Source organism: Panthera leo, chromosome A1, assembly GCF_018350215.1.
Source record: "Panthera leo isolate Ple1 chromosome A1, P.leo_Ple1_pat1.1, whole genome shotgun sequence".
Classification (NCBI taxonomy): Eukaryota; Metazoa; Chordata; class Mammalia; order Carnivora; family Felidae; genus Panthera; species Panthera leo.
Genome location: NC_056679.1, coordinates 7,900,793 through 7,920,987, shown reverse-complemented (window position 1 = coordinate 7,920,987; position 20,195 = coordinate 7,900,793). Strand labels below are relative to the sequence as shown.

Below are 20,195 nucleotides of genomic sequence, written 5' to 3'. Positions count from 1 at the left end.
TCATGGTGCACTCGCTTATAATGTACCCTTTATGTTACCTGATCAATACTTTAATAAAGGCACAACACAGAGGTTGAGACTAAGGTTCAGCTTCTTTTTTCTTTTTTATTAAGCACTAGAGCCCCGCAGGAATTAGATCCCAATCAAAAACTGTGGTAGTTTCTAGAAATTTGGTTCATCTGCAGTTGCATTCATAACCTTTCTCCCACCCTTGCCTCCAGCCAGAAAGATTCTATAAAACTTAGTCTATGAGACTTACGCTTTTAATAAAGTGCATCTTGGGGAAAGAATATCTTCCTTTATTATGAATTATGCTTAATTAACCTCATACAACCTTGCTAAAGGCTCATGGTCTTAAAATCAAATTTTGGAAACATGATACTTGGGGATTTATACTTAGATAAAGAGGTCATTTATCATGTAGGATTATGTACTGTTGAAAACATGCAAAATCAAAGACAGATGCATCTCATTTGAAATAAATCTGATCTACAAAGCTTTGCATTAAAAAAGTAAATTAGAATTCAATTTTAATATGAAAGGAAACACCGCTAGGTTTCTACAGAGAGCTCTAACAACAGTTTTCAATGTGACTCAGTTTGTTACAATTCCAATTTAAATGGTTACAATTCAAAATACGCCATTAGAAGTGACTTAACATCGAATCAAATTAAAAAGGTTGTAATTCGGGGGAACAGTGAGGTTTTTTTGCAATATGTTTGTAAAACTTCTAACACGTAAAGAGTGACGTTACTGAGCATGAAGGAAAAAATCAGCCTTCTGCAGCTTTAAGCTGGAAAAATGGCATAAAATCTAATAGTGATAGAGAAGTATGTAGCAACGAAGTTCAAAATAGCTCCATATTCCGTGTCTTCAACTTACCTGATTACTTTAGCCATAAGATCTTATTCTATTTTATTAATTTTATTTTCTTTATTTTTTTATTTTATTAATTTAATTTAATCTTACCGTGTTATTTTACTTTAGGCTTCATGCCCAGCCCGGAGCCCATAAATGGGGGTTGAGCCACTCAGGCTCCCCATAAGTTCTTTATTTAAAAAAAAAAGAAGTTTTGAGGTAAAATTCACGTACCATGAAACTCACCATTTTAAATCGCATAATTTGGTGTGGTTTTAAAAAATGCTTGTTTATTTATTTACTTACTTATTTATTTATTTACTTATTTATTTATTTAGAGAAAGAGGGAGAATGTGGGAGAGGCAGAGAGAGAGGGAAAGCGAGAACCCCAAGCAGGCCCCATGCTGTCAGCCCTACGTGGGGCTTGATCCCACGAACTGTGAGATCCTATAATTCGGTGTTTTTTTTTTAACGTATTCAGCATTGAGCAACCATCGCTGTAGCAGGATTCTGGTACAGAGGGTCGGGACACCGAGACTCTCCTCTCCAGGAAGCAACTCGATCTGTGCCGGGACTGCTCCGTTGGGTTCGTAGCCGAAGACCCGAAGAGCTGAATGCCACGCGGCGTAGTTTTTTTTATACGTTTTCTCTTTCACTGTCTGCCATGTTTGGTAACACAGAAACATGCAGTCTGATAAAAAGTGGTCTCGTGTTACGAGGTCATGAGGGATGTTATCACGTACGCGTGGAGTCAGGTTGCCTTGAGGTTGTTTTTGTTTTTGTTTATTTTCGATCCTTAGGGAGAGGACCCTACCACACCACCGCTATCTAATTTTAGAACATTTTCACCACCCCAGGAGGAAGCCCCATACTTTCCGTTTTCTTCTTCCCCTGCCCCTAGCCACCACTAATGTATTTTCTGTGGATTTGCCTACGCTAGACATTTCACACAAATGGAAGCATACGGTGTGTGGCCATTTGTGACAGGCTGCTTTCACTTAGCAGTGGTGTTTTTGCTTTGGGTTCTCAAATGAGAGACACTTCTTTTCTCACAGTCTGGAAGCTGGAAGTCCAAATCTGAGGTATCGACAGCTTTGGTTTCTCCTGAGGCCTTTCTCCGTGGCTTGTAGACGGCCGGCTTCTCCCTATGTTCTAATACGGCCTTTTCCTTTTTTGTGCACCTGCATGATCTTTTCAAGGGCCATCTAGGTTGTAGTGTGTATATAAGTACTTCATTCCTCATGAGTATTTTTGACGTGATTTCTAACTCGTACATGGGTATCAGTGACTGTAATCTCCAGATCATAGAACTTTTAGGCTGGAAGGAATTCTGAAATTCTCAGGCCACCCCCCTCTGTTGGCAGATGAGGCACCTGAGGCTTACGTGATATGCCCGTGGCTGCCACAGAGCCAGTTAGTACCTAAGCTGGAGAGATCAATGATGCTAAACAAAAACTGGAAAAATCTGGATGTTTCATGATTTCTATCTGAATAAGGCCCCTAAGTCCGTATACACCTACTGGTTTTAAGTTTTTTATTTAAGTAAACCATACACCCATTGTGGGGCTTCAACTCACGACCCCGAGATCCAGAGTCACATGCTCTTCTCGCTGAACCAGCCAGGTACCCCCCACAGTAGTTTTTTAACGCTATTACACCACGACGCTTGACAGCTTATTCTAATAAAGGAGCATGTGATAAACCCATTTCCACGGTCTGCATTGTTTTTTGTTTTGTTATTTAAATGATGATTTTCCTGACAGAACTGGATCTCTTTGCCTCTCATGATTACAGTAGTCCCCCCATATGTCTGGGTTTGCTTTCCACGGTTTCAGCCGCCTGTGGCCTAGAAGCACTCATCATCTTTCTGATGTACGGGGCAGACGGTCATTAATAGCCTGCGTCACTGACCTCGCTTCACCTCATCACGTGGCCATTGTGTCATCTCACATCATCAGAAGGAGAACGGTGGGTGCAAGTACGATACGATACCTTGCGAGAAAGACCACACCCGCGTGACGTTTATTACAGTGTATTCTAATAATTGGCCTGTTTTATTATTCTTGTTCATCTCTTACTGTGCCAACCTTAAGGACTGAGCTGAATCACGGGTGTGTATGCGTGGGAAAAAACATAGTATATGTAGGGTTTGGTGCTGTTGTGGTTTCGGGCATCCACTGGGGGTCTTGGTCCCTTGCGGATAAGGTGAGACTGCTGTATGTTGTAGTTGAGGTGGACAGAAACAGTAGTTGACAGACCACTTAATTCACTGAGGGGACCATAATTTGTTTAAACCAGGTTTCTGGGCCACCGTGGCCAACGGTGGGCAGTTCGGGTCCCCGTCTGAGCTTCACACGGGGAGAATCCTTGTTAAATTCTAGCACTCCCCTTTTGGAAATAAAGTATCCTGGGGATCTGTTTCCAACTGGGCAGTGTGATTCTGAGCCATCACTGAGAAGAGCCAGCTGATTTTCACTTGCTGTGACAATGGATATGGGATAGGTACATATTTATATCTTTATTTTTTTTTTTACGTTTATTTATTTATTTGGAGAGAGAGGTGGAAGGAGAGAGCATCCCGAGCAGGCTCCGCGCTCGGTGCGGAGCTTGATGTGGGGCTCAAATTCATGAACCATGAGATCTTGACAAGAGTCAGACGCTTAACTGACGGAGCCCCCCACGAAGCGCCCCCGTATTTATATATCTTGATATACATCACTAGTGAAATGGAGAAAGGGCCGACCTACAGTAGAGACTCAAAGGATGTTAGTCAAATCTTCACTACTCAAGTAGGTGTATGGGCGTTAAATTGCTTTAAAAAATGTTTTCAGGCCTAATGTGTTTTCCAAGCATTTGAGGAATAAATATTTCACTTTCCTTTTCCCTGTTAGTTTTCCTGTTAAGCTATAGTCTTGGCACGTCCATTAATCTTTATGAGATTCTGGTTTCCTATTCACTGAAGAATGATGGGATACTCAGAGTGTCCAGTTCCTTGGAGATCTTTTCCTCCTACTCCTCCTTTCCTTTGTTTTAATCAACTACTTTTATTTAGCTTCCTCATTCCGAGTGCAAAATTCATTGATGTCGGAGGGAGACTAATTATATAGCAAATTATTTTTCTTAGCATTTTCCCCCCTAAACTTTCCAAGAACCCTATCGTTTTCTGTGTCTTATTTAACTGCTCAGTTGTGTTGCTTTCTTTCAGTGGGACGATGGGATGGGAAGTGCTGAGGAGAGTGTGTGGATGGCGTATTCGGGTTGTTTTTTTTTTTTAATTTTTTTTTTTCATTTTAGAGCAAGCGGGAGTTGGGGAGAGGGGCAGAGGTGGGGGGTGGGGGGAGAGAGAGAATCCCAAGCAGGCTCCATGCTCAGTGCAGAGCCCGACACAGGTCTCGATCCAACGACCCTGGGATCATGACCTGAGCCAAAATCTAGAGTTGGACGCTCAACTGACTGAGCCTCCAGGTGCCCCTGGATGGCGTGTTCTTTAAGGGCCCCTTCTCTGTATAGCGCTTCCCTCAGCTGTGATTTGGGTGGGTCTTTGAGGTCCAAGCTTCCTTCTGATGAATGTCAGGAGTGCTGTTTTTTGGGGGGCGCTGATAAAGATTCATATGATTTGGAAACCAAAGTGGTAGGCAGTGGGGTTCACCTCATGTCACGAAAAGGGAGGCTTTCCCCTGGCCTCTCCTGGGTGAGAAAGCTCATCATCTCCACGTCAGCCATAGAGATATTTCCACGTACTGCCAGAATTTTCTGCAGGAGTCTTCGCTGGATTTTTTCCAGCACATGAACAACTGCTTAATTAAATCTCCAGAATTCCGTGCCATAAAGAAGGGCAGCAGGTATCCTGGCCCGGACGTTTTTCAGGATAGGTGTTATCAGTTGCTGACTGTGGCTTGAGAAAAACTTAGTGTTCCCACGGATCACTGGTTTTGAGCTACATGTTGCCTCAGGAAACTCCTAAAGATAAAGTACAAAGTGCTTCCCTAGGTACCTGAATGGGTTGACGTGTTCTGTGGGGTTATTGGATAGACCGATTGCATCCATATGAAACCTTGATTTTAACTTAAATTAGTTCATATGGAGCCATTTTTTCCTAGTAGCAATCTGATACCAGGACCTATGGTGTATAAAAGTTGCTTTTACAACATCAATATATATCACCAGCAAACACCGGAAATGTAGATTAAGTTCACGTAATGTCTCTGCAATTACATCTCAACATAATACTCGGTGACACAAGTCGGGGAGAGCAAGTCTGCGAGATGGCAGCGATTGGGTATCTGTCCCATGTCAGGCAGCACCCACCACTTAGATGACACAGCACTGAAACCACACGCCATGCCTGCAAGGTAGGTCATGGGTTTTCCGGTTTTACACACGAGGATACTAAGGAGCAACAGTACAGAATGCCAAGACCATGCACTTAGTAAGTGGAGAACTTAAGCTTCAAATGCAGGCCTTTTAACTAAGTCTAGTTTTCTTTGCGATAATAGGACCCACGAGTAACGCTAGAGAGCACCGCTAGCCTTAACCGTGGAGTTTGACCTGTGTATCTCATCTCCCTGATCTGTGATCTGACATGAAAACCTAGAAGATTGTTCGGCTCAGCCATCTATCTTGAACTCCACCGCGTGAGCCTATTTCTTAAGTGAAAAAATATTTTTAAGATTGGCTCCAAGATTGGCTCCAATTTTCCTCCAAGAATATCCATTCTCCACCCCCCTAACCCTTATCCCTGCTAATCCTGGGCCCCGATGTCCTGCTTTTACCAGGCATCTGCAGCTGCCTCCACTGGGAGGGCGGGGGGGAGCAGGAGGCAGGAGAGATCCTTCTTGATATTTATTGTGATGAGTCAGTGCCCAACGCCGCTTCAGGAGAGGATCACCCTCCAATAACACGAATGGTTCCAAGGCTCATGGGACTGGAGATGTCAGAAATGGAGTCAGATACCCAAGGTCATCTAGCCCAGTCTCTCGGTTTGCAGATAAGAGAACTGAGGTCTGGAGAGAGAGGTGGCTTGGCTAGTGGCACACAGAGTCCCTCAGGTGGATGCTATTATCGTGTTGTATGGAGATGTGTAGATGTCCAGGCACTTTTGTGTGGCTTATTTCATTGTCTCACAACATTCCCCATGAAGTATGCTTGTCGAATGTCACGTAGAGGTGAATAGTTCCTTTTTTCTGTTCCATTATAGAGGGAACTTGGAGATTATGTAAGACAAACCAAGGGCTTCTAAAACCGATTTTGGTCTATAATTGGTTTTCCAAATGAGGAAACTCGTTCAGAAAGAGAAATGACTCACCCAAAATATCATGACCTTACTAATCACTGAAGTATGTCTATAACCCAGGAAGTGTGTATACTTTGTATTTGAGAAAAAAAGATCAGCCAGGCCTGTACGACCAGATTATCCACCAGGGTGGAAGTTCAGTTTTGAAGGACACTGACATTTAATCCTGAGAGTTTTTGATGCTACTTTATATTCTTAATGTGGCTGCATTTAGAAACGTGCATGTATCTATTAATGTTCTAAATTTAATGGTTTTAGGATATTACTTAAATCATCCGGTATAATAGGGCATATATGTGAATGAGGCTAGGACTGGAAAAAAATTGTGAGTTAAAAGAATTTAATATGACATGTACCCTTTTGCACGGGCAAGCAAGGTAAAGGTTCGAAGTGATCTTCTTGGAAAGATAGGACTTAAGGAAAATGAGAAGGCAATTTGTGAATAATACATTTCCAAAATTTGTTTTCCAGGATCTAGTTCAGGTTCGAAATTAAAAGGTCCTGAACTGAGTTTAAAAGGCTCCCAGCACATCATGCAAGCAGGCCAGACACTGTATCTCAAATGTAGGTAAGTGGCTGTGTTGGTTCCGGGATACCCTGGTTGCCTTTCCTAATGCAAAAATCATTCCCTGGCGGAGTAGAAACGTGGCCTCTCAGAGAACAAAGGTGGGGACTTCAGTGGTCTCTTGTGATCTGCAAAGTGCGAGCTGTATGCTCCAGCTTCATAAGGAGAGATTCACTCGGTCAAGGAGAGACACGGAAGGGATGCCCCTAGCCTTTTTTTTTTTTTTTTTTTTTTTTTTGCATTTTGCTTCCAAGTTGTTTAAAAGCTTTCTAAACGCCAAGTTGTGTCTCTGTCCAGAAGATGACCACCTTTCAAGGCCCTCAGAACAGCGCTTCCTAACGAAATGGATGCTTGGGACCTGGCCCCAGCCCTCACTGTGTTGTGTTTCCTTATCTGTGATTGCAGAGGGGAAGCAGCCCATTCATGGTCTTTGCCTGAAACAGTGAGAAAGGAAAGCAAAAGGCTGAGCATAACTAAATCTGCCTGTGGAAGGAATGATAAACAGTTCTGCAGTACTCTGACCTTGAACATGGCTCAAGCAAACCACACTGGCTTCTATAGCTGCAAATATCTATCTACACCCACTTCAAAGAAGAAGAAAACAGAATCTACAATCTATATATTTATTAATGGTAAGATCTCCGTTTTCTACATTCTGTTTGCCGTGAGATATAAATTCACCCTGGTCCCTTGGAAAGGGGGCATTCCTAGTGGTGAAGGACATGAACCAGGAAAGAGATTCTGCCCCCAGAAACTGGTGGAATGCATTTTCAGTGCATTTCTTGAGTGTCCGCTTCAATCACAATCCTCAAGGCCCGGTAGTCAATGATGTGCTCCCTGCAAGGAGGGACTCTTGTCTAGTTCGTTCACCGCCGTATCCATAGCACCGAGAGTAAATGGGTGGCCCGTCGCACAGTTGGATCAATAAATGAGCGACAAGATTTTAGTTCAATTAAGAGCAAAATAGAATGTAAGATTTCTTTTGTCCTTTAACACAACTGTATTCTCTTACGTGTCAGAATTGTAAAATACTGTTCTTTCTACTAAATTACAAAGGTAATGTTGCTAATGTCCCTTGAATGTTACAAAATTGTTTCCAGTTGATGATGTTGAATTATTTCGTGTTCATCGAGCAAGTATTGTAATGACAGTAGGAGCTGGCGTGTATCATTCCGTAGTAGAATGGGCAAAAGGTAAAAATGAATTGTTTTCCAGTTATAATTTTTGTGGCACTGTTTTTCACTCCTTGGAGAACGAACAAACCAAGTGATACTCAGAGGCGAGAGATGCAAAATCCTTAAAGAAATATACGTTGACGGTAGAAACGGGTCCCCAAGAAAGAATAAGGAAAATGGCCCATCATTTTGTTCTTCCTTGCTTAGTTCCAACCAATTTCCAAAACTTGTTGAGTGGGATTTAAGCAACAACAACAACAAACCCCCAAGGCTCTAGAGAACGCGAAGCAAAATTAGTTGGCATCTGGCACAAAATCAAGTTAAAAAACCGAACAAGCAACCATTGCTGTCGATAGTCTAAATATACATGGTGGGTCTGCCTTCTGGTGAGTCCTTGCATTGGAGCGAGTTTGGGCAGGATTCTTTTTTTTTTTTTTTTTAAGCTTTGAAATGAGACAACTAGACCGTGTTTTACCGAGCATAACATGTGATCTCCCAGATTCAGAACTAGTTTTAGGAGACAGTAGAACAGTTGTGTGATACAGTCGGTAACATCTTTCTAGCTTTGATCAGCCTGATTGAGACTCAGCTGCTTCTCTGCTCCTGTTTTTACATGTTGCACTTTTCCAAGGGGGTAGATAACAACTTACTAGCAGTTTGCCATCACAGGAATGGAGCAAATGTACTTCAAAGTAAGAGGGGGGGAGTAGGTCTGGGATCTTGGCTTGGGGAAGTCAGCCCACTTCCCACAGGAGGGACGTGAGGGTGGCAGGCAGGAAATGCTGGAGTGGGGAGCGGCGCAGAGTAGGGCCGGAGACTTCCAGAGAGGTACCTTTGCAGCCCATGGAAAAAGCAGACACAACCTTTGATAGCGGTGCAAAAAAGTCACGGACCCGGCCACCCGTTCTCTTTTTCTAGTTCCACATAGTATGTTATGTTCTTTCTGGCACTCGTGGAGGAAAGAAAACGCTTTTATTCCCATCTCTCCAGAGGAATGGGAGGAGATTCATTCGTACTAAAATTCTCCTAAGAAACTTTTTCTCCTGTGGGTTTATCAGAATCCGACTTGCAAATCGGATACTCAGATGGGTAAAAAACAACCCCAAAAACATCTGTCTTATTTTTTTCCGAAAAAATAACATTCAGCTCTTTTCACTTTTACCTCCTACACGCCTATTAAACTGTACTCTGAATAGTAACACCAGTTTTGTGGTCTTTCCTGATAGTGACGTTGATCTCGTAACACGCTTCATTGAAGTCCAAGGTAGCTGCAATATAGTTTACGAAGCAATTGTAACTTTTCCAAATCGTGTAACATTTTATGCATTTCCTATTTTCATTTGTTTTTTCAATTCCTTTGAAAAAATGCAGTCGTATGCTTCCGTGTTAATGGAATGCATACTCCGTTGCAGGTTTAATTTCTTTCGGGGGCACGAAACCTACCTCTGATGAGTCAGAATTGTCTCTGGGATTAAGAAAACTCCAACCAGTTCCTGATACACGGCTGTGATTACTCACTAGTCGTTCACTGGTTGTCACTTATTTATTATTGTTGAATGTTTACTTCAGAGCACATTATTCTGTCTGGAGGACTTCTCTCCTGAGAAGCATCTGCAGATGTATATTGGCATTTGATTTTGGTTTTCTCTAAAGACGAGAAACGGTGTGAGACACATCTTTTGAGAGAGACTTAGGTTTGTGGTCCGATGGGGTGCCAAGGAAAAGAACCGGGGCCGTGTAGCTTTGTCCGTGGAAAGCCAGCATGTGAATTATAACCCAAACCATTATGTAGGCATTGTTGATTCCCTGCTGTGTAACCGGCAGTCTTCCCCCTTCCCAACTGGGCACCGATTCGCACACCACATCTCGTACGTGGTGTACAGAAAGATCAACATTGCCACTTTGGCATTACAGCTTGTTCAGATCCCCCAAGCCTCTGACATAATACGTTACATCAATTTAATTATTGGAGTAATTAACTTTAAGTACTTTAATTACTGAATGGTCTGGTAAATTACAATTTCCTTTAACGTAATAACTCCTTACGTTTATATTTTCTTTGCGTTTAAACCGATGGGTTTGTTTGCGTCGTGCCATTTTGTTCTTGCCACCACCCCTCGAAGCATTCCTTTTCGTTTTCCAAGCGAAGGACCTGAGACCCACTTCACGTTGAGGCTACGTGGGGAGTGACCAGAAGAGTATTAGCAGCAGAGTAAGGAAGTCAGGTTTTTCCCTTCCGAGTCTCCCCGTGGTGGGAGGACATCCAGAGAGGGCAAGACAGAGGCGGGGAGACCCGGGAGGGGGTTGTTGAGTGCACTGAGGCAGGAGAGCTGGTGGTCCCAGGTCGCTTTGGCAGCCACGGGGAAGTGGAGGAGTCGGTGGGTTGGAGGGATTCAGTTGACCTTGGTGAGTGGTTAGGTCGTGGCGGGTGAGGGAGAGCAGTCAGAGACCCTCGGATTTCCGGAGGGGACCTGGGCACCTCGTTCCCGGACCCATACTCAGGGAGAGCTTTGTCTCACTAAATGACACCGATGCAAAGACAGTCATCCTCCTCTCCCGATACACCCTGGGCTTGGGCTTGATAAAATGACTGCTGAGTGGGAGTAGTTGAAAGACACTATATGCCTTTTAAAAAATTGTTCCCGCAAAATGAATGGATTCCCCCCCCCCCCCCCCCCCCCACCCAGACTCCCCGCATAGTTATAGCTACAAAATTCTGGGTCACAAAGAAAAGCAAATTGTAAAGCGCTCCTTCAATGCTTTGCTACTTGCAAACTAAGATTTCTAGATGACTAGTAATGTAAGGGCTACTTAGGTGGTGTTCACCCCCCCTTTGCAGAGAGGAAGGAATGCGTTTGCACGGCTTTTCTGCCGCGGGTATACACAAGAAATTGGCTCCAGCTCAGCCTTTCCTAAAAGGAGGATTTCATTGAAACTCTTACGGTAATATGTGAGTTGGGGCCATAAAGTAAGAAAATGGAGCAGAAGTTTTTCATGGCATCTCCGAAGTATTTAATATGTTGTCAGCGTCTCCGGTTTAGTTAGGAAGACCTTGAACTTAGCATGATGAGTTCCCCACACTGTGAAGTCAGCCCGGATTCCTCCTCTCTCCACGACCGAGCCTTTCCGGGCTATTTAAGAATAATGTCCTCTGTTGAAAAACTATAATGGAAAAGGGGGAAAAAATGGATGTGCGTGTGTTACCTGCTGGGTGAATATCTCCTACCTCTTCCCTGTAGAAGAAACTCATCTTTTTTTTATCCTGCTTCTCTTTACCTGATTGCTTTTCTCTCGGAGACTATGAAAGCAAAGTGGAGAATTTTCGTAACAGATTTTTTTTCTCCATTGGTTCTCTCCTATGTGTAAAACTCATGAGACGTGCATAGCAGCTTAATTTCAGGTAAAAAAAAAAAAAAAAAAAAAAAAGATCAGACACGCTGGGTACATCACTGAAAAGTAGCAGAGGTTCTAATGACTCTGATATTCTGGGAGAGATGGGACACCTGGCTGGCTCATTCAGTGGAGCATGTGACTCTCGCTCTTGGGATCGTGAGTTCGAACCCCATGTTGGGCACAGAAATTACTTAAAAGCATTTTCCAGATACTCTGGGAGAGAATGATCATCACGCCTTCACGGAAAATGAGAAGAAGCTCTACCTGGCTATGGGACGCCCAGCAAATAAAAATACTAATGGCACAGACATTCTGAGAAAGGTCCAATTACTTGTTTTTTTATTTTTTAAGTGTTTGTTTATTTTTGAGAGAGAGAGAGAGCACAAGGAGGAAAGGGGCAGAGGGAGAGGGAGACACAGAATCTGAAACAGGTTCCAGGCTCTGAGCTGGCAGCACAGCCAGAGCTGAGCCACCCAGGCGTCCCTCATTTGAGTTATTTTATTTTTGAGAGTGGGAGAGAGAGAGAGGGGGTCGGGGGACGGGTAGAGAGAGAGGGAGACAGAGAATCCAAAGCAGGCTGCATACTGTCAGCGCAGAGCCTGATGCAGGGCACAGGGCTTGAAGTCATAAGCCGTGAGATCATGACCTGAGCCAACGTCTTAACCGACGCTTAACCGACTGAGTCACTAGGGCACAGCCCGATGTACTCGTTTGTACAGAACTTCAGAGTTTCCTGAAGAGCTTTTACATAATTATCTCTGAGATAAACTATGCTGGTCTTATTTCTTCCCTTTTCTGGACGAGAGAGCAGCTTCAGTGACCTTCATGAGACAGAGCTCACAAAATGACAAGCCAGGATGGGGATCCAGGTGATCCCCGGGTGTTGTCACGACCCTGGCGTTTCAGCTGCTGACTTCAGACAACACTAATTGTCGTTCGGTGGATTGTCTCGTTCTTAAAATTTTTTAAATTTCAAATTCAATTTCTTTTGAGGAGTGATCGCCTAAGCTGGTTTCAGAGTGTTTTTCTGAGCGACAGATAGACCTTAGAGAAACTTCTCTTGATCCCGGAGAGCCTTGTGTTGTCACCTGTTGGGAAGAGTCACCTGTTTGGGTGCCAGCTGCATGCACAGTGCTCCGTTACCCTGCTGTGTTCTAGCTCACGCGACACGGGAAGGAGACATCACTCTATTTACCAAGTTGATCAGGGCTTTTTATTTTTTATTTAATTTATTTTTTTATTAAAATTTTTAATGTTTATTTATTTTTGAAAGAGAGAGACAGAGCACGAGCAGGGGAGGGGCAGAGAGTGAGGGAGACACCGAATCCGAAGCAGGCTCCAGGCTCTGAGCTGTCAAAACAGAGCCCAACACGGGGCTCGAACTCACGGACCAGGAAGAGATCATGACCCGAGCCGAAGTCGGCTGCCTCACCGACTGAGCCACCCAGGTGTGGTCAGAGCTTTTTAAAACGTACATCCCAACCTGCTAATGGTCTGTGGAAGCAAATTAATGGGTTGTAATCGGCATTAAAACAGTAACAATAAAGCAGAATAGAATGGAAAATATCCAAGTATATTGCAAGACGCAAGGGTCAGCGTTATTTAGGGAAACTTTTTTTTTTTAATTTTTTTTTTAATGTTTATTTATTTTGGGGACAGAGAGAGACAGAGCATGAATGGGGGAGGGGCAGAGAGAGAGAGGGAGGCACAGAATCGTAAGCAGGCTCCAGGCTCTGAGCCATCAGCCCAGAGCCTGACGCAAGGCCCGAACTCACGGACCGCGAGATCGTGACCTGAGCTGAAGTCGGACGCTTAACCGACTGAGCCACCCAGGCACCCCATAGGGAAACTTTTAAATAAAACTTTTGTTTCCATGTGATGCACGTACGCATACACACATGTACACACTCGTATTTTACGTGTGTGTGTCTGTGCGCATATGTGGATCAAACGGAAACAAAAGTTTAAAGAGTCTAATGTAAAATGTATGTCTTATTATGGAGCTCAGTAGAGTCAGTTGAAAATTTCAAACTTCCCCAAGTTTAAGCAAGTAAACTTAGTAAAGTGTTAGCTAGTGTAGACAGCGTAGGTCATCCCTATACTTTGTGTTTAGGGAAACAGCACCAGTTATAAGCACGACGGTGTTTTTTGCACAGTGCTGACGCAGAGGCGTGGGGACAGCTCCGTCGTGGAGAGAACCGCTCTCCTCCCGTGGATGTGACTGCCCCGCTGCTGGGTGCTCCTGTACAGGACAGTCACCGCGTTCCCGAAACGCATCTCCCGCAAATCGGTGTGACCCCGGAGGGGCCGTTGGCAGACGGAGGTGATCTGCAGACGTGGGTCACACATCTGCTCCGTGCAAGGCCCCGTCGCCTGTTCTGTGGGAGGCACGGAGAGCAAAGGTCAGGGGTCTTAACGATTTTGGAGCCCCCCTGGGCTAGGACCGTGACCCAAAATAGATTTGGGAGCATTTTAAGATGCACAGGTTTAACTTTCTTCGAGAACAACTGTTGTTCAAAAGTGGGTCTTTTAAAAAAAATGTTTTTTAACCTTTATTTTCTGAGAGAGAGATGGCATGAGTGGGGGAGGGGCAGAGAGAGAGAGAGAGAGAGAGAGAGAGAGAGAGAATGTGAAGTAGGCTCTAGGCTCTGAGCCATCAGCACAGAGCTTGACACGGGGCTCGAGCCCACAAACCACGGGATCAGGACCTGAGCAGAAGTCGGACAATTAACTGACTGAGCCACCCAGGTGCCCAAAGAGTGGGTCTTTCTAAGGAGTGAAGACGAATCTTCAACGGTCCTTCTTGAGTCCCCCGTGCCAGTGTCCCGTGAAGCGTGGATGTTCTGTTCTAACACTGCCCTCCATTGGGTTCCTACCCGGGTCTCACGCACAGCGGGTCCCTCACCGGCTGCTCAGGTGACACAGCTTAGCCGGGTGATGTCTGGGCAGTTGGCATTTGTTGCCCAGTTTGCTCTCCTGGTGTGGCCAATCCAACCAGCCGAGCTGCCCTTACACGCAGGGACATCAGTGAAAACAGTAGCGGTCTGCATGCAGATTTACTTACGGAGCCTCGTGGCTTCCACCCTTTCCCCCGCGGCGATGACAACATTTGAAAGGTGGCACGCGCAAAGGCTGTTGGGATTGCGTCCTCTGGCCTGCCCGGTCAGATCCACCGCGCGGTGCGGGCCAGGACCGTGATGCGCGGGGAGGGCATCGCGGGGCCGGACAGACTCTCAGAGCTTCTAAAATCCTTTCAGTGGAATCGCTGGCATGTTTTCGTGAGAGAAACTTTAAAGAGAAAATCCCGTTCCTCTTCGTCAGAATTCTCCTCCAAGGGGAGAGAGGCTTAAACAGTTTACATTCTGTAGAACGAAAGAAAATTCAGAGACCGACTCTGACAAACAAAACTCTTACCCGGACTAGCCGGCTGAATTCTTTAGGTCTGGATTTCCTGGCAAAAATCTATGACATTATCTGTTATTGCTTGGTTAATGTTGAAGGGCATCTCCAGCTTTAAAAGTCAGTTTTCATTTGTTGCCATTTTAACATCGTTGCCTCATGTGTTTGTTCAGGAGACAGATGATCACATTGGGGTGAACAAAGTTGGGGCTCTCGGCCTCCTGGAAACCCAGGTGGGCTTCCAAAAAATGATAACACTTTCAGGCTCATTTGCATTTCTAGAATTCTACCACAAATGATCTTCTTTAAGGAATTCCTGGGAACATTCTGGCCTGTCTCTGCATACAGCTTCATCAGAAATCTAGCGCAAGGTCAGATTTGGCCGGTTGGTTTTTTTTTTTTTTTTCTTTTTTTCATTTTGATGAGGTTGTGTAAAAAGGGAAGGAAATATTTCTAGGATTTAAAATATACACTGATGACACTGTTGATTGGAATGGCAGAATTTTTTCCTTGGGAAACAGACCCCTCTACACCCTAGGTCTGTACTCCCTCTAGGGCCCAAGCATGAAGGAGATTATCCATTCTATCCATCACTGGGGACAGCTGATTAGGACCACATGGAGAGAGTTTAGAGAAGAGTAACTTAACTCTTATCCATTCTCCTTTCCAGCTATGTGAAATTTTGATAGAAGGCCTTCTTGGTATCTTTAAGCCCTGACATTTCACATTTCCTTTCTAGAAACATTTTTGTCATTAGACGCCAAGGGTCTTTGGCCATAGAAAACACTTGCATGTGACTGGGATAGAAGCCACTCATGTTGGTAGCTCTGTTGATAGTCGAGAGCATTGCATTCTCTTAGCCCCTGCCCCAGACCTTGGGTTCACCTAGCATATTCCTAGGGATTCGGCCTGAGCACTTGATGGTACCTGCCAAGAGTTTGGGCCGTTCCTTCAGAAAGAGAGCATTTCCCGACACTCCCTAGGCTCCCTACCAGAAAATATGGGCATGCCGGCCTGCTAAGCTTTGCTAACAACTGCACACTTGGGTATCACCAGGCCTTGAGTCCAGCTACATAAATACTAAAAAATAATCAGAATGAACATAGTCTCGAATGAGCCATTTGGACACAACCTAAGACTTCGAGACGTTAACGATTGAGGTACGATCGTGAAATCTCAGGATGGCAGTGAAGTCCAAAGGCAATAAAACTGACCATACCCTGTCATTTTCCTTCTACGGTGAAGAAGCGTGGAAAACAGTACCTCAAAACTTTATGGTTTTAAGGATTTTTAAAAATCTCCTTTAAGTAATCTTTTAAGAAAAACGAGCAAGGGACTTTTTCAAGGAGAAATCCCCTTAAGCTGAAAAGGCTTTAAGTTTCTGACATTTTGTAACGTTCTTTAACAATGATAACAAAATGCCTGCCCTGCCCGGAGACCAAGAGAAGATCTGTTTTGATCTTTATGGTCCTTGCAGGTCTGATACTCTTAAGTTTTCCTTTACTCTTGAAAAGATCCGTTGTTTGGTCGTCTGTGGCATGCTTTCTGGGTTGCCTGGGCATCCTCGTGGCTCACCGATGGTGCTACCTAGAAATCGGTGACTTACTGGGACCGTAAACACCCTCCCCGCTTTCCCTCATCACACGTCCACCATGTCAATGACATGCTCGGATTCCAATTAGGTTCAAATCCCTGTTCTGATTCCGGCTAAGTCTTTGACTTTGGACGAATTCCTTAGTAAGAACGATCGTTAACCCCGAGGTCTTACCCTGCTGGACGCCATGCTAACCACTTCGCGTATGGTGAAGCCCTGTGAGTGACGCTGTCATTCTCGTCCCCATTTCGCAGAAGGGCCAGGGAACTTGCTGCCACAAGTCCCGCATGTAGTACATGGTAGAGAAGGCAGGAAAGTGCTTGCCCTTCCCCACCTCCAACGGTCGAGAGGTCGTACCCGTGAACTTGCGAGGTGAGGGTGAAACATTGAGTTTTAGCATTGGGCCTGCCGTGTGGACCATCTGCGTGTGTACTGTGACGACTCCTGTTGTTCATTCGACCAGCTGCTGAGCCTCAGCCTCCTTGCCTGTAAGATGGGAAGAGTATTACTTCTGGGGTCATTAGGAGATTAAATGAGATAATAGACACAGCCCTGTGCCTGCACTTAGGAGGATCAATTGGCAGTAATTACTCTGTGTGAAAGGCGGCATGCTGGGCAGAGTAGAAATCACAGAGATGAGGCCCTCAACTCTCAAGGGGCCGGGAATTGTTCGAGCAAATGAAATAGGTTATGATGAGCCAAGGAACACAGACTAGGGACCTTCTGCCTGGGGTGCTTCCCCCTGCCCCGCCTTCCCATGCCTCCCTCCAGCTCTTCTGTACCAGCAGGTCTCAACTTAAACACCCTCCCCCCATTCTGGAAACCTCCTCAGGGTCCCCCGAACTAGCTTTGGAACATTCCTTTCACATGGGACCCCCCCCTCACCCCAGCCTCTGGGAGGACCAGGGCTGACAGTGCGAGCTTAAGCACCCGGTGCAGGGTCCAGTGACGGGAAGTGCTCAAGAATGTTCGCCAAATAAAAGAGACACATGTGGGATTTTTCAGTTACGCTAGCCTTACCTCACCTCCCGGACTTGGAGGAGGAAATTGAGGGCATGCTGAGCAAATGAGTAAAATCTTGGGAGCAAAAACTCACCTGTCATGTGACGGCATCACGATCCAAGAAGTCTCCTGCAGACAGAATAGCGAGCTGGGATTAACAAAATGAGATGTGACAGTAATTAGTGTAAAGGACTATGTGTGGCTTGCAAAACCCACTGGCCGCCCTAGGGCCTTCTGGGGGAGGCTGTGGCTGAACGAGCGCGCACGAGGGAGACTCCACATCGGCCAAGGCAATGAATCCAGTCTCAGGCTGCGTTAGTAAATACGTGGCATTCAGAATAAAGGCGGTGCCCGTCTTGCCGTTTAGTTTGTGCTTCAGGACGGACCATGAAAACGGGAATTTTAAGCAAGTTGCTCGACCCCTCTAAACTGCATTGTCACCATCTGTAAAATGGGCACCCGCCTCAAAGGGTTGGGGGCTTTAAATAATTGGATGACTTTATGATCTTCGCTGGCAAGGAACAACCCGAGAAAGGAACTGAAATGTTTGAAGAGGTAAAGAATTGCACGGGGGAAAATAGGAGGCACTATGTGATAGCCTCTTTCAAAGTTTTCTTTTTTTAAAAAAAATTTACTTTAATGTTTTTATTTATTTTTGAGACAGAGACAGAGCATGGACAGGGGGAGGGCCAGAGAGAGAGGGAGACACAGAATCTGAAGCAGGCTCCAGGCTCTGAGCCATCAGCACAGAGCCCGATGCGGGGCTCGAACTCACGGACCGTGAGATCATGACCTGAACCGAAGTCGGACGCTTAACCGACTGAGCCACCGAGGCGCCCCCAAAGTTTTCTTATATGAGGAAGAGACCAAGCTTCTTCAGCTCTATGACCCTAGATGACAGAACTGCTATCTAAGAATGAAAGAAGTCAAGATAGGCAGCTTTCAGCTTGACATAAGGAAACACTTTCTAACGTCCAAAGCTGTCCAAAATGAAGTGTCTCGGGACGTGGTGAGTTCCCCGTGTGTCTGGCTATTCAAACATAGGGCAGGTGCTCACTGGGTGGGTTTGGACGAGACGATGCCTCAGCGTCCTTCCGCTGTTGAGGCTCACCGGGGACTTGGCATGTGTCGCTGTCACTTACCGACATGTGGCTCAGGTTCGTTATGTGCTTCGTACAAACAGCCCACTGGAATAAATTCCATCGTAGGTCGCCTTTTACAGAAAAGTTGCAGAAATCTGATACGGTGCTCGAGGTGGCGCACGTCCAGCTTTGGACCCAGATCGGGGTGATTCTGAAGCCCCCGCTCTTTTCCAACATGACCCTGCCCGGGCTTCTGTCCCAGCCCCCTCAGGGCTTTGTGTGCAATGTAAACCAGAGCTGGGGGGGGGGGGGCGGGGAGGTGCAGCGTGGCACAGGATTGCGGACTGCAAGCGTGGGGGCCACATTCAGCCGACATACGTTCTGACTGGCAGGCACGGTGCTTTTGGCTGCCAATATTTAATAATTAGAGGACTTCGCATCAAAACCCGATTCCCTACTTGTCTTTGCAAACTGGAAATTAGCCATCCTGGCCCCTGTTCCACTTGGCAACCGCCGGCCACCCCGAGCAAGGATTGCCTCTCTCAGACCTGGTCCCCACGCGCCCAACGGCCAGCTTTCTCACTGTCTCTCATCCTGCTGCTCCGTTCGTTTGTCTCCCCTGCCCGGCCACCAGAGGGATGTCACTGTGCGACGCCCAGTGGGAACCTTTCAAGTCAGTGAACGACAGATCATCAGTGTGGGTGTGGGAGAGTGCTTGCTGCGTTTCCTAGATGAGGAGGCTGTGGCCGGAGAGCCCCGTGGTGGCACAGGTTGCCCGCGTAGGATGTGAACAGAGCCCTGGCTGCTGACTCCCTGTGCCCTCGACTGTGGAAGGAACGTTAGCCCGATAGCTGCCCCCTGGGAGAACCCGTGTCCTGGCTGGAGAGGCCTGTGGCCGAGCTCCCCCTGTACTTGCTGGCTGTACCCTTGGCAGGATTTCCAGCCCTGGTAAAACAGGGCTTTCTCTGACCGCCCTGGGTGGGGACGGGGCTGTCACAGAGATGACCACAGGGGCGCTGGCACCTTACATCAGAGAGCGCTAACTCAGCTGGATTTTAATAGTGAGAATTACTTACCAGTCTCTTGTTTTGTATTTTTAACTTCTGTCAGAAGATCCGTGTTACCCCTCCTCTGTGCCACCGTTTCTCCCATTGAGGTGGGTATTTGAAGGTGGTGTTGCTCCTGAGTCATTCAGGAGGGTTAGGGCCAGATTTTGATTTGGTGGAGAGAGAATAGTCTAGAATCAGGAAACCCGAATCCAGTTTTGGCTCAGCCATTAATATTATTCCTGTGCTTGTGGGAAGGCCTCTCCTCTCTGGGCCTCTGTTTCCTCTTCTTTAACATGAGAGACTGGGATAGGATATCGTAAAAGCCTGTTAACAGTTTTGCAACTGATGATTCAGAGGTAGAACTGGGAATAATAGGACTTGGGACCATGGCCAAGATCTTGGCGGTAGAAGAAAGAGTCACAGTAGTCCTTCAGAGCTCCTTGTTTTTTCCTCTCCTCTCTCCTTCATTTCCATTTCATTCCTTTCCTTGCTTCCTGCCGTCTGTCCTTTCTTCCATCTTTCCATCTGTCCGTCCTTCCTTCCATCTTTCTTTCTTTTCTTCCTTCCTTCCTCCCTCCCTCCCTCCCTCCCTTCCTTCTTTCCTTCCTTCCATCTTTCCTTCTTCCCTTCCTTCCTTCCTTCCTTCCCTCCCTCCTTTCCTCCTTCCCTCCCTCCCTCCCTCCCTTCCTTCCTTCCCCACTCTTCCTCTCTTCCTTCTTACCATCTTTTCTGTCCTTCTCTTTTCCTTTTCTTTTTGGGATGCTACAGTTGATGAAGATGAAGAG

General features: G+C 45.8%; 1 protein-coding gene across 1 annotated transcript in view; it reads left to right on the top strand.

Moving 5' to 3' along the window:
• FLT1 (fms related receptor tyrosine kinase 1) overlaps positions 1 to 20,195 on the top strand; it is a 171,858-nt gene that overhangs the window by 19,501 nt on the left and 132,162 nt on the right. Inside the window, exons 2-3 of the mRNA XM_042939838.1 lie at positions 6,623 to 6,719; positions 7,122 to 7,348. Of these exons, the coding sequence (XP_042795772.1) occupies positions 6,623 to 6,719; positions 7,122 to 7,348 (324 nt within the window). The remainder of the gene's footprint in view (positions 1 to 6,622; positions 6,720 to 7,121; positions 7,349 to 20,195) is intronic.